This window comes from Mastacembelus armatus, chromosome 21, assembly GCF_900324485.2.
Source record: "Mastacembelus armatus chromosome 21, fMasArm1.2, whole genome shotgun sequence".
Taxonomy (NCBI): Eukaryota; Metazoa; Chordata; class Actinopteri; order Synbranchiformes; family Mastacembelidae; genus Mastacembelus; species Mastacembelus armatus.
The window spans coordinates 19,136,499-19,150,075 of record NC_046653.1 but is presented as its reverse complement, the minus strand read 5'-3'; the positions used below and the strand labels follow the sequence as shown (position 1 = coordinate 19,150,075).

General features: G+C 39.0%; 1 protein-coding gene across 3 annotated transcripts in view; it reads left to right on the top strand.

The window, feature by feature from the left end:
* The window catches only part of nalcn (sodium leak channel, non-selective), a 52,562-nt gene that overhangs the window by 35,260 nt on the left and 3,725 nt on the right, over positions 1-13,577 (top strand). For all 3 annotated transcript variants that reach the window (XM_026295483.1, XM_026295485.1, XM_026295484.1), the window contains 23 exons: positions 3,457-3,593; positions 4,240-4,381; positions 4,620-4,693; positions 5,711-5,812; positions 5,974-6,043; positions 6,242-6,333; positions 6,496-6,618; positions 6,839-6,895; positions 7,401-7,521; positions 7,614-7,745; positions 8,025-8,192; positions 8,614-8,718; positions 9,329-9,435; positions 9,523-9,643; positions 9,766-9,864; positions 10,045-10,138; positions 11,791-11,897; positions 12,048-12,122; positions 12,233-12,352; positions 12,460-12,528; positions 12,628-12,776; positions 12,880-12,973; positions 13,310-13,442. In XM_026295483.1, coding sequence (XP_026151268.1) covers positions 3,457-3,593; positions 4,240-4,381; positions 4,620-4,693; positions 5,711-5,812; positions 5,974-6,043; positions 6,242-6,333; positions 6,496-6,618; positions 6,839-6,895; positions 7,401-7,521; positions 7,614-7,745; positions 8,025-8,192; positions 8,614-8,718; positions 9,329-9,435; positions 9,523-9,643; positions 9,766-9,864; positions 10,045-10,138; positions 11,791-11,897; positions 12,048-12,122; positions 12,233-12,352; positions 12,460-12,528; positions 12,628-12,776; positions 12,880-12,973; positions 13,310-13,442 — 2,491 coding nt within the window. The remainder of the gene's footprint in view (positions 1-3,456; positions 3,594-4,239; positions 4,382-4,619; positions 4,694-5,710; positions 5,813-5,973; positions 6,044-6,241; positions 6,334-6,495; positions 6,619-6,838; positions 6,896-7,400; positions 7,522-7,613; positions 7,746-8,024; positions 8,193-8,613; positions 8,719-9,328; positions 9,436-9,522; positions 9,644-9,765; positions 9,865-10,044; positions 10,139-11,790; positions 11,898-12,047; positions 12,123-12,232; positions 12,353-12,459; positions 12,529-12,627; positions 12,777-12,879; positions 12,974-13,309; positions 13,443-13,577) is intronic.

The window sequence follows — 13,577 nt, the reverse complement described above, 5'->3', positions numbered from 1 at the left end:
CAAATATGTTATCATGTATGACACGGACCACACATGTTAAAATTTCTATGTTCATTGTGCCTTATTATATTTTTATATATATTATGGATTGTTGACTGTTGAAGGGGCACAGTTTTATACAGTAAAGTGACTGAGAAACATGTATACAAATACACCCTGCATTTTTTCTTCTGCTGTGCTGATGAGTGCTGACTACTGTACCATGATTTTCACAGAAAGTAAGGTTGTTTTGTAGTAATTCTAGTACATGATCAAACCTAGATATATTCTCACACACACAGAGCTGTTGTCTACTGTTGCTGGTGAATGACATGCTATGGAACCTGAATGGTAAAATCCACACAATTGTACTTACATCCTTGCAAACACTTTCGCGAGTGTGTGGGCAGCAGTTTTGTACTGTAGGTGGATGCTCATCAGTTCCCCATTGTTCCACTGGTTACTCTCACATATATTTATACTCCGTGTTTGCATCCCACTGAGACACTTTTACAGGACTGAATAAAGTGTTTTGAGGGATTTCCTAGTGGGAAGAGGAGTATTTGCTTGTTTTGTACTAGTTTTGAGTATCTTATACAGTAGTATTATCTGGAGACATTAATACTGTGTGTAACTGTGTGTAATAACAAAATAATGTCAGATATTTTTAGACAGTTTAAATACATTTACTTCCCACTGTTTTCACTCATCACTGTATCAGTTTCTGCAACCCTTGAAGTATAGTTATGACTGTGTTTTAATGGATAATGTTAGTATTTGTTCCACTCACCCTCAGTCTGGAAATCTGTGGAAATCCAGAGCAGAAAGCTCCCTAGCTCAGCCGAGCCTGAAATTGGCTTAAATGGACGGGGAAGCAGTGGCAGGTCACCTGAATGGGTCTCAAGGCAAAACACATTAGTCTCAGTTCCATTGTTACACCACCATAAACCAAATCTCATCTGTGGCAAGCAAAGCAGTCATTTTGATTTATCAAGCATTGACTGTGACACAAAGGGAAACATTTGCCTTACACACACACACACACACACACACACACACACACACACCCATAGACATACAGGGGCAATGTATATACAGTAACACACATACACTTGGAAATAATACTTAATACTTAGCTATAAACACACCCCTGACATAATGTTGCCTTATAAATCTCATATGACAGACCTGTTATATGTTATAGCTGTCTATTCACACATATAGTACACAGTACAGATCATCCTTAGTATTTGGATTTTATGTTTGTGTTTACATGCAAAATGAAATCCAAATCCAAAATCCACAATACATTCTCCTTAATTCTGTTCCTGACCTCTAACTTGTCCATGTGTGCATTGATCTTATTTATTCAGCAGACTAATTAGTGTGTACAGTTTTTAGTGATCTATAGCATCTTACTTATACAGGTGAACCATTTATTGGACATTGTCTCAACAGTCAAACAAAAATATAATTTTTGCCTCCTGGACATTAATGACAGCATCTCCCCAAAGAGAAGCTTCTCAATGTTTCATGGTATAATTGAATTTATTTTTCCAGGCTAAATTAAAATTTAAATTCAGTTCATCTTTTTCTAATTCCATAGTAGTGAGTTTCCCAGATGCAGCATAGAAATAAATAAACAGATAAATTGAAGTGCATGAATAAGTGTCTTTCATTCATACTGCACTAGTCAGTTTATGAGAAAAGATATTAATAGTAATTCTTTATGAATGTCTGAGTTTTCCTCTCATTGCAGCTCCTCTTTTTGGAAAATATTGTGCACAAATGACGTGAGATCAGTGAGGGAAGAAGTCTTATTTATAAAGATATATGTGCACTTTGATGGAGAAGAACAAATTCTCTGAGAGGTGGAGGAAGGATGATAAACAAAGAGCAAAAAAGGACAATGGAACTTCTGCTGTAATAGGATACTGCAGCAGACCAGGGTGTAGAGCCTTGGCTGAACTGTAGTTCTCGCTGAGTTGGCCCATTGATTAGGACCTTTGGGAATAGTTTGGTCCATATTAATTCTGTGCTCTATGTCAGTTTGTGTGTGTGTGCATGAGCCCACTTATTTGTGTGTGTGTGTGTGTTTTTTTTTTTTGTTGCAGGTACTATATGAGATGACTTCAGCAATTTCTATAAGTTTTACCTAAAGAACTTCAGCACTACAAAGAAGCTCCCAATTTTGCATTTTCTGTTCAGTTCTACTGCAGTGAGCTCAGAATAAAGTGTGTTTTGTTGATTGGATCAAGCTATACTAATAGAGCTCTACTACCAGATGTTTAAAATCTTTGTCTATTTGTAGTGATCCCTTTTTCTCGTCATCATTATTTTTCCCCATACATTACATCTCATTTTCTCAGCTTCCCTCTTTTACTTATTTTAGTCTCTGTTACTGCCTCTCTCTCAATCCTATGTCTATCTTGGGAGACAGAATATAGACAGAAAACCTAGGCAAGCAAATGCTGGTGCATAATTCTGTCTTCACAGTATGCCACTCACCCACTCAGGGTAAAAAAGAAGCTCCCACACTTGAGTCTGCTAGAAAAAGAAAATGGATAGACAGATTTCCATTCCCTCCTTTGTCAGGACTCTCCTTCTCCTGGCTGCTATCCCTCAAAACTGAGGCCGTTCCAGTCATTTGGTTGCTTGTAGTCATTCAAGCGCTGACAGAAATACCAATACACATGACCAGAATGGAGGGACGATTTCACTGGTAGACAGCACAACGGCCCGACTGACAGAAAAACATTCACATAGCCCAGTCAATATGTTTCACAGCAGTTGTCTGCTCTGAATGATAAGCTGCCATTCAACATTGCTCCAAATGCAGTTCACTTCCAAGTCTAATCTGTAATGTATCTCCAGGCTCCCAGAAGGAGAATACCTGCAAGGGAATTTCAATCACCCTCACCCATGTGTAATTAAAAGGAAATAATTGGTTTCATTCCCTTTGTCATCTCTGTCTTTTTCCAACCTGCACCACATTGCTTAAGCCTGCACACATGCACATTATTCTGTCACAACTTTTTTCTTTTCTCCATTAACCACTCCAAAGTAATCTTTCTTTTTTCTTTTGTTGCCTTCTCAATTCTTTTCTAAAAGTAAGTAGGATCCCCTCTTAAATGTGGTTGTCTTTACTGTATGTAGTTTGTGTTGTAGGTAAGTGTTTTGCTGCCATCATCAGGCAGAAACATAAAGCTGCACATTAGGTTGAGGTAAAACATCAGCATATCCCACATTCCTATGGAAATACCAGACTTAGTCTCATCCTTTAGTTTTCATAGAGTACTCAAAATCCCCAGACCTTTCCACAACAAAAACTCAAGTTAACTGTGTCCCTTTTTTCCCCTTTGTATCTTATTTGAATCCATATTTTCTTCATTCCTATCATGTGACTGGCTTTACCTGTTTACTGGATGCTGTCCTGCTCCTCTGTTCATGAACTATCTCTCTCCTTCCCTCTGGTAGCTCAAGCAAAGTGAAGCCAATGCTGACACCAAAGAGAAGCTCCCTCTACGACTCAGGATCTTTGAAAAGTTCCCCAATAGACCTCAGATGGTGAAGATCTCCAAGCTCCCTTCTGATTTCACTGTGCCCAGAATCAGGTACACATAGGCATACATAGTGATTCATCCTAAAATCAATTTCTGAAAACAAGTTTTTAGTTAAAAAAAAAAAAAAGTGAAGCCTCTTGTATTTGAAGCATCAGAGTCATTTAAATGAGCAATAATGAAGCTCAAAGCACATCACTGGCAACTCAAGGACAAAAACAATGTTGTGACTGTGATGTCATTTCCACTAAGCTTATTGTTGAAACAATGTGCACTGAAAATGTAAACACAATAAAGGTTGGTATTCAACAGCGCTTAATTTATTCAATATAAAAATCAGACCATCTCCTAACAGATAGTAAATAATAATATTGTGCAAGAAGGCCTTTTGTATTTTATGCAGAGTTTAACACAGCAGTTTTTAGCAGGAGAGCTGTACTCGGTCCAACACAGCGGACCTCATAACTAATTTTATTACTTAGTTGCTGATTAGTGCACAGCTGGGTCCTTTGCTTTCCCAGAAATCCCCTTCTGCAGCCCATCTGCCAGGCTGCTCCAACAAGTACTTCCAATGACATATTTTGCAGCTGAATTTGCATCAAAATGGTTTTAAGTTACACTGTAACTTCTGTGTTTAAGCATATGATTTATTGAGTTCAAAACCATGAATTTTTGTGAATTTGTTTGTTGTGTACTCTAGGGAGAGTTTTATGAAGCAGTTCATTGATCGGCAGCAGCAGGACACCAGTTGTTTGTTTCGGCGTCTCCCCTCTGCTTCGTCGTCCTCCTGTGACCACTCCAAACGCTCAGCCATTGAAGACAACAAATATATCGACCAAAAGGTGCTTTCAGATGATCTTCTTACTTCTCTCTTCTCTCACTCCTCTCTTTTTCACACAAACACACACACTCACACAATGGGTGGATATGAAATTAACCGTTTCCATGGCTGGACACACACAGTAGATAAACTATAGAAGTAAGAAAGAGCACGGGTAGAAAATTGTCCTTAAAGTTTACAGTTGTGTGTGTGTATGGTGTGTTTTTAAATGATACACTATAAAACATGTGCCCTCTCAGCTTCGCAGGTCAATCTTTAGCATTCGAGCTCGTAACCTCCTGGAAAAAGAAACTACTATCAACAAAATCTTGCGGTAAGACACGTGCACTTCCCAGATTTTTGTGATTTGGTGAATTGCAGCTCAAAAGACATCCTGGTTAAAACTGAGCTATGTCTGCTTGGATAAAACTCATGTTTTAACAGCATATCTCTGTAAATAACTAACAAACCCAGGCCCCTTTTAATAGTTTGTTTTTAGCTTGTTTTCTTTTATTATTAATCAAGAGGATATGAGAATTTGGATTGACACCATCCTCGGAGACCTCAGTTAAATATATTCATTATGCATCGTCCACAGACATGAAACACAACCCAGTCTTTGTGTGGGTGAAACTAATAGTTTGTGTGCATGTTAAATGTACTGTAGCTCCACTGTAACTGCACTCTGGTATGGCTAATGCTGCTTTCTTTATCACACACACTCGCACAAGACACACACAGACCCACTTCAGACTCATTTACTCTTGCGATGAAGTAAATGGATAATTTGCTGTTCAGCATGGCAGAGCTGGCACTAAGTGTAGATTAGCTTGCTGGCACCGTGTCCAATCTGGCTGACACTCCCTCCCCCCATACCCCATTTATCCTGTCAGTCTGAAAGACAGACAGCATATCAGTAGTCATAACACGTTCTGTCTGGCCTGCCATCCACCACACAAACACAACATTAGGCTCCAACATAGGCAAACATGCTCACAGTCCGGCATAAGCAGGCACTCATGCATATTCACTGCCAATAAACAAGTAATTGCCCAGAGTCTCTGTAAATGATTAAAGTACACACACTGATAATGCCCACACTGTCATTAGCTCTGTTCTGGTACATGACTCTGCTGTTAGCAAGAAGAGACAGGAATGTGCCGAGTCTCCCACACACACACAAATAATGGAATAATTGGACGCTGCTTCAAAATGGATTGACGCTCTTATGGGTCCAGAATGATGTAGGCTGAAGATAGCTTGTTTGACAGCTGGTTTCCTCACATACTGATATTTTTTAATCATATTGGTAATTAGGAGAAAAAATATTTTTTGTGTTTATGTTTTCCAGGGCTTGTACTAGACAACGTATGCTAAGTGGATCTTTTGAAGGCCAGCCAGCCAAAGAACGCTCCATACTCAGTGTCCAGCATCACATACGACAGGAGCGCAGGTCTGTCAAGACACACAGGCACACACACACACACACACACACACACACACACACACACACACTAGTAGAAATGCAAAGTGCAAGTGTAATCTTACATCCCTGTGCTACATCGTGTGATACTCCTGAGCTCTTTGTCTCATAGTTTGCTTTTTTATCTGCAGATCACTGAGACATGGTTCCACTAGTCAGAGGATCAGTCGAGGGAAGTCTCTGGAGACTCTCACCCAGGATGTGAGCACACACACACACTGACAAACGTATTTTAGAGTGTGCTTGTACTGTGTGTTCTCAGGAAAACAGTTCTCAAACACAGCTGTAGTTTGTGTGTTAATCCAGAAATCTTCAAAATATGTTGGGAATAGACAAATATTTGTTAAAATTGAGAAAAAAGTGTGAGAAGTAACTTTATTGCTGCTTCCCTTTTCCCAGCATTCCAGTACTGTTCGTTACCGAAATGCCCAGAGGGAGGACAGTGAGATTAAAATGATCCAGGAAAAGAAAGAACAAGCTGAGATGAAAAGGTATATTCATTCTAAAATTCACACAAAATTAGACAAAGTAAGTGTTGGACATGAAGAAGCATCTATCTGTAGAAAATGACCATTTTGTGTAGTTTGTGTATAGCCCTTGCTGTATCGCTGATATATTACCCAGTGACTGGTGTTTGTCGTGTGTGTGTGCAGAAAAGTTCAGGAGGAGGAACTGAGAGAAAATCATCCGTACTTCGATAAGCCTCTCTTCATTGTGGGCCGGGAGCATCGCTTCAGGAACTTTTGCAGGACTATTGTTAGAGCTCGCTTTAACGCGTAAGATCAGTCTTACATTTAAACTAATAGATGCAATATATGCACTGTAAGGTCTCAATTTGTTGTTTTCTGATAGGTTTAAGATCTGATAGGTTTATTTTGTTTTGTGCAGCTTTAAAGAGTAATGCAGTAATGCATGTAGTAAAAGAAATAATATGGCTGCAATTGTGTTTTGCCAAAATGCTGACAGTTTATTTAATTTGTATGAATTCATGTCTAGATCCAAAACTGACCCCATAACAGGAGCAGTGAAAAACACCAAATACCACCAACTATAGTAAGTATGATGAATTATTGATTCCTTCTCTGTCTGTTGATTTATCTGTTCTACAACAGTGGAATACTTATTAATTCTGTATCTTATTACCTGCCTGTTTGCGCTTCCTCAAGACTGTGGCAAGAAATGAAAATTGTGAAGTGAAGAGCTGTGAAATAGATTTCACCCATTATGCAACCTGATTTTTAACATGAGAGGCAGTCCTGTGTGTCAGATACCAATGGTGCTGGGGGATTTTTACAGACACCTGCTGCAGAATAGATTGTGCTGCTCACACATATACACAGAAAAATTTACACACTCTCACATTCTTCCTTCACGTATTCCTTTTTCTCTTCTTGTTCTCTTAAATTGTCCTTGAGTTTTTTCTGCTTTGCAAAGCAAACAGCTGTCTTGACCTGCTTATGCTAAACATCATTTTCTCTGTGTAAATTTTAAAAAACAGAAGCCCCAACGTTGTCTAACAATTTTTACAGTATATGTGTGTGTGTGTGTGTCCTTGCAGCAATCTTCTGGGCCTGGTCACTTATTTGGACTGGGTGATGATTGTAGTAACCATCTGCTCATGCATCTCCATGATGTTTGAATCACCCTTCACCAGGGTCATGCACGTCCCCACACTGCAGGTATTAAAACCAGATGGATGGATGGCTGCATGAACAGGCGGACGGATACAATAAATGGACAGCTGTTGTTAAAAGCATTATGTCTGTTTCAGATTGGGGAGTATGTGTTTGTGATCTTTATGAGCATCGAGTTGAACTTGAAGATCATGGCCGATGGCCTGTTCTTCACTCCCACAGCTGTGATCAGAGACTTTGGAGGAGTCATGGACATCTTCATCTATCTTGTGAGAAATATCAATATTGGGAAAGTAAACCAATCACATGTAGCTTGAGAGTCCTAAATAGTAACCACTGATCACAAATAACTTAATTGAGTTTGTGGTGTCAGAAAGAACTACAATACAGATTTCAGTAGTTTGCTATAGTTTAAACAGTCACATTGTACTGTTACATTTTATTGAGAGATGGAGATTAAAATAGCATGACAATATCGTCATATGTCTTTATTTTTAGTTTTCTCCCTTTTAACCATTCATGCCTGCCCTCCTGTGTGGCTGCTGTAGGTGAGCCTGATCTTTCTGTGCTGGCTGCCTCCTGACGTCCCTCCTGAGTCTGGGGCCCAGCTGCTGATGATGCTGCGCTGCCTGCGTCCGCTCAGGATCTTCAAGCTGGTACCCCAGATGAGGAAGGTGGTGCGGGAGGTTCTCAAAGGATTCAAAGAGATTTTCCTGGTTAGTTATGTCATTTTCAGTGTGTGAAAATGCAACTTTAAGTATCTTTAATATCTTTACTTTGAACTTTACTTTTTGATTTGAACCTCTCTTTCGTACTCAGCCCCAGAACCCCCAAAAATGGGAGCAAATAATTGTGAAAAAGCTTTGAAATTAACTTTATGTCCTGGAAAAAGTTTTGCAGTAATGTTTTCATTATTTTTGTTTCAACCACTCAAATACACAACTACAATTCATATGCTAATGCATCCTATTCACCTTTATTTTATTAAAGGTTGCGGTGCAGATTCTCACTGGGTGTGACATAAATATTCCTACAGAGTTCCTACATCAACAGTTGTCTGACATCTAGCTCTCTAACCTTTCAGGCTTGGATTTCATTGAACTGTCTGCCTTAAACTCTTGACTGATTCTCCTGCAGGTTTCCATTCTTCTCCTCACACTAATGCTGGTGTTCGCAAGCTTTGGAGTTCAACTGTTTGCCGGAAAGCTTGCCAAGTGCAACGACCCCCACATCCTTAAACGGGTACAGCAAGAAACATAATCTCCTCACTAAACCACCCCTTCCCATTCCGCACTCCCTGCTGAGCACCACAAGATGAATAAGTATAAGGGGCTTCCCCAGTCAAATCGATAATCCTGTAGTTCCTTTTGTCCTCCCCTGCTTTTTAAAAACCTGCTTTCCTTTTTTCAGTTTTTGCTTTAACAGATTTGATTATACAGAAAATACTTTGCAGACTTTTTTATACTAGAATCCTTAAACAGGTCTTTAAAGGAGAATTCTCTTTTATTACAATTAAGATGTGTTTTTAATTGTCTAATTTATCTGTTCCTAATTATACTAGCATTGTAATCACCAAGTTAATTTAGAAATATGCCAGTGATTATTATGCATTATTATTACTTGCTAACTTGCATATTAATGACTAACATTTCTTCTTCATACATTTTTAATTCTTCAACATAAGTAATTCTTATTAACACCACATACAGTGTGTTATTCAAAAGCAAGTACAGTATTTTGTGTTTTTTTTACCATTGTTGTATCCATATATAATTTAAGTACAACATTGTACTTTCTCTTCTAATGATTTTCTCCACCTTGTGCTTCGCTGCAAATCATGTGGTTGTTATAGGAGGATTGTCACGGTATTTTCCGAATAAACGTCAGTGTTTCCAAAAACCTCAACCTGAAACTGAAGCCCGGGGAGAAGAAACCAGGTTTCTGGGTGCCAAGAGTCTGGTATAAATACTTGTGATTTTAGTTCGGTTTAATTTCAGATTATTTTCCATGTCCAGTAAATTATGTGTCCATTCCTTCCTTCTCTAGGGCAAACCCTCGTAACTTTAACTTTGATAATGTGGGAAATGCCATGTTGGCTCTGTTTGAAGTGTTATCACTCAAAGGCTGGGTGGAGGTCCGAGATGTCATTATTCACCGTGTTGGCCCGGTACTTCACCTGATCTAACCTTTCTACAGTAACACCTTCCACCAAAGTGTTTTTTCTATCTGAAGTACTGCAGCGGAAGTGTGACTGTCACTCAGCTCACTTTATACACTCTGTGCCTGCAGATCCATGGCATCTACATCCATGTCTTTGTGTTTCTGGGATGCATGATTGGACTCACACTGTTTGTAGGAGTTGTCATTGCAAACTTCAATGAGAACAAGGTAAGAGCCACACACTTGGCTAGAAGATTACTTGGAGAGTGTTCTTATCTTTAGTTTTAATAAAGCACAAAGGCAGACTGGTGATGTTGTCATTATATTACATGCTAATTCCTTTCCATCCACTAGACATGCAAAGACACCAGTTCATGGATTTAAATGTGCTGTATCTCCCACCACCAGGGTACTGCTCTGCTAACAGTAGACCAGAGAAGATGGGAGGATCTCAAGAGTCGACTGAAAATAGCCCAACCACTCCATCTGCCTCCTCGCCCAGGTACCAACTTGCATATTAAAGCACAGCAAATGCTTTGGAAATTGTTTTGTAATACAGTACTTAGAGTATCAAGCTCAACATCATGGACATCACGTCTTTGCCCTGGTCTCTGATTAATTGTGTGGTGTGTGTGCCTTGGTAAGTAGCACCTGCATGATTAATCCATATTTAATAGTGCGTGTTTTTCGTTGAGGATTGATCCCTCGAGGAATTCATCATGACACCCAGATGATGACAAGCAGCAGTAATGAAAAAACTGAAAATGAAGACAGATAACACAAATGACTCAGGCACTGAATCATGCAAGCCACAGCCTTCCACGCTTATTTACTGAATTAATCACATTTCCACACATCTGGTAAAATAAATGACCTGCTGCATCCACTCTAAATTTACATTTATGGACAGGTAGCAAGTGGATAAATGTTTTATACTGCGTCTGTGTAAATTTTACCCACAGTCAAGTACTATATAGTTGGGGATACTGTACATTTACACTGTTGCTTTTTGTTCTGCTGTCAGAGTTGTAAGAATAGTTGAGTTGTCTTGGAGGAAGTGTGGGAAATTGCCTGTTATTACAGTTGAGGCTGAGAACTAACAGAAAATCAGTTTTAGCCAGCATTGCTGCTGACACCAGCAGTGTCAGCCTGACTTTGATCCACATCCAACAGCCCTTGGTGCTGGTGCCACAGTACTGAGCCATCCTTTACTCAAACTGCATGGTCCTACTCAGTCATGTGTAATCACACTGGGAATACGTTTATTAGATATTAAACTCTCTGCTTAAAAGTGGTCATTGGACACATTTGAAACAAGGATTTGCTAAAAATATCTCTTCTAACACGAATTTGTTGTAACAAGATAAAATATTAACACATTTATGCCAACAAACGGTTGGTGTGTATGAACTTGAAATAGAATTACATGTGAAAGGTGACACCGTATTTTTGAATCCAGGGATTGAGTTGCAGCCCTCCTGCTGGAGCAGATGTGACAGTAAAATAGAAAATAGGATCATTAGAGTTTGTTAGATCGTTAGAGTGAGCCTCAGTAATTAGCCAACACATCAGCTGACTGAACAGGTCACATGGTACAGTAAAACTGAGTTTTTGTGCAATATCACTATGTTAAATGATTGAAAGTTGTACCTTCTCACAAGAACTACTATATTGTATTTAACTTGAAGTGTGTTTCATCTAATGTATAATTAAAACAAGTGAGATAGACTACACTGGAATTACAGGCCCCAAAGTATAACGTCAGTGCATTTTAAAGAGTAGCATTGACTGAACAAGTAAGATTTCTAAATATGCTTCATAGGAGAGATGATGTCCCTTAAGATTAAGTTTAGTTTAAGACGATATAAAATTGAGGCAGCTTTAAAGACTCACTGTGTAATTTCTAAAACTTAAACTCCAAGGCACATTTGAATTGGTGAACGGTTATTATACTGACACAAATGCATCTGAATGAATGATTTGCAGACTGAGCACACTGATAGTAACACAAGTCCTTGAGTGCCACCTGCAGGGCAGTAAGGGACACTACTTCAGGTTTGAGCACTGGAGGGTTTTGACTTTTAGAAACTCCACAGAGAATGTTTTTAACAGTGTACATCTCAGCTAGTCTCTGGTTTCTCGTGTGCCTGACAGAGAACGGTGGTTTCCGAGCCAAGATGTATGATATTACTCAACATCCCTTCTTTAAACGGGGCATTGCTGTGCTGGTGTTGGCACAGTCTGTACTGCTGTCAGTCAAGGTAAAACTATATATGCATCATCTTATTTTACCTACAGGATATGTTTTATTTGACTGTGATTGATTTATTTTGTATGTAAAGTTAATTTCTAATGCAGCATACCATATAAATAAACTAATAACTGACGTATTGACGTTTGCTCTTCTCTAGTGGAATGTAGATGATAAAGTCACGTTTCCCCTTGCCACCATGTCAGTAGTCTTCACCTTCATATTTGTCCTGGAGGTGAGCCTGCCACCCTGTCTAATCATCCATTACATTTAACGATTCACTTTGATTGCTTCATCTGTGTAATGACGTCTGTTTGATTTTTTTGTGTTGGTGTTGTTATGCAGGTGACCATGAAGCTGATAGCCATGTCTCCAGCGGGTTACTGGCAGAGCCGACGAAATCGCTATGACCTTCTGGTCACATCTCTGGGTGTCATCTGGATAGTCCTGCACTTTTCCTTACTGGTTAGAAAAAAATGCTGTTTCAAAAAGGAGACATTTTAAGAGTTCTGATTAAGTTGATGCTCCACTGGTTTTATCTACACGTATGACTGTATCATTTCCCCCTGTAGAATGCATATACCTACATGATGGGTACATGTGTGATTGTCTTCAGGTTCTTCACAATATGTGGGAAACATGTGAGTATATTTGTGTGAAAACATATTTTCTCCACCAAATAATGTCTATATTAGTAATGACATATACATATGAATGTGTATTTGTGTGTATGTATTAAGGTTACACTGAAGATGCTGCTGCTGACTGTAGTAGTCAGCATGTATAAGAGCTTCTTCATCATCGTGGGCATGTTTCTCCTCCTCCTCTGCTATGCCTTTGCTGGTGTTGTACTTTTTGGAACTGTCAAATATGGGGAGAACATCAACCGGTAATGATTTATGATGCTACTCGTTTTACTGATGAGCAATGCAGACTGTATGCTGTAGATGCTTAAAGAGTTGTCTGACTCTGTCCATCTCTCTGAATTGCAGGCATGCTAACTTCTCAACAGCAGGCAAGGCTATCACTGTTCTCTTCCGTATTGTCACAGGGGAAGATTGGAATAAAATCATGCATGACTGTATGGTAAGATCGACTGCAGGTCTACCTGGGAAATACTGTATAAGCTTTATATTTATATTTTTTAGATGGAGTTTTGTTTGTAGAAGTAACAACAAAATTAAGTTACTTTGATTACTCTCAATTGTGTATATTATTTTGAACACTTCACAGACCACAGTTTTTTCTGTAACTACTTTGTAGTGCCAATGAGAACTGTAGACAAGGCTAGTTATCACAGTGTTAATATGTTTATATGTGTAATAATCTGGTCTAACCTTCCTTTTTAATGTTTAGATTTCATGAAACATCATGTTTTCATGGGACATACTTTCCAAATAATGCTTCTTTTTTTGTGCCCAGGTGCAGCCCCCATTCTGCACCCCAGATAAACGTCGCTACTGGGAAACTGACTGTGGCAATTACGCTGGAGCGCTTATCTACTTCTGCTCCTTCTATGTCATTATAGCCTACATCATGCTCAACCTACTTGTAGGTCAGTGTGTATATATGATCTTGTATTAATAAGATTTTGTGGACCAAGCTATCGTAACACATTCACATAATAATTTATCAGAATGGATATAGCTTCTAATCAGCACAATGACCAACCCCCTTCATGCAGACGTTA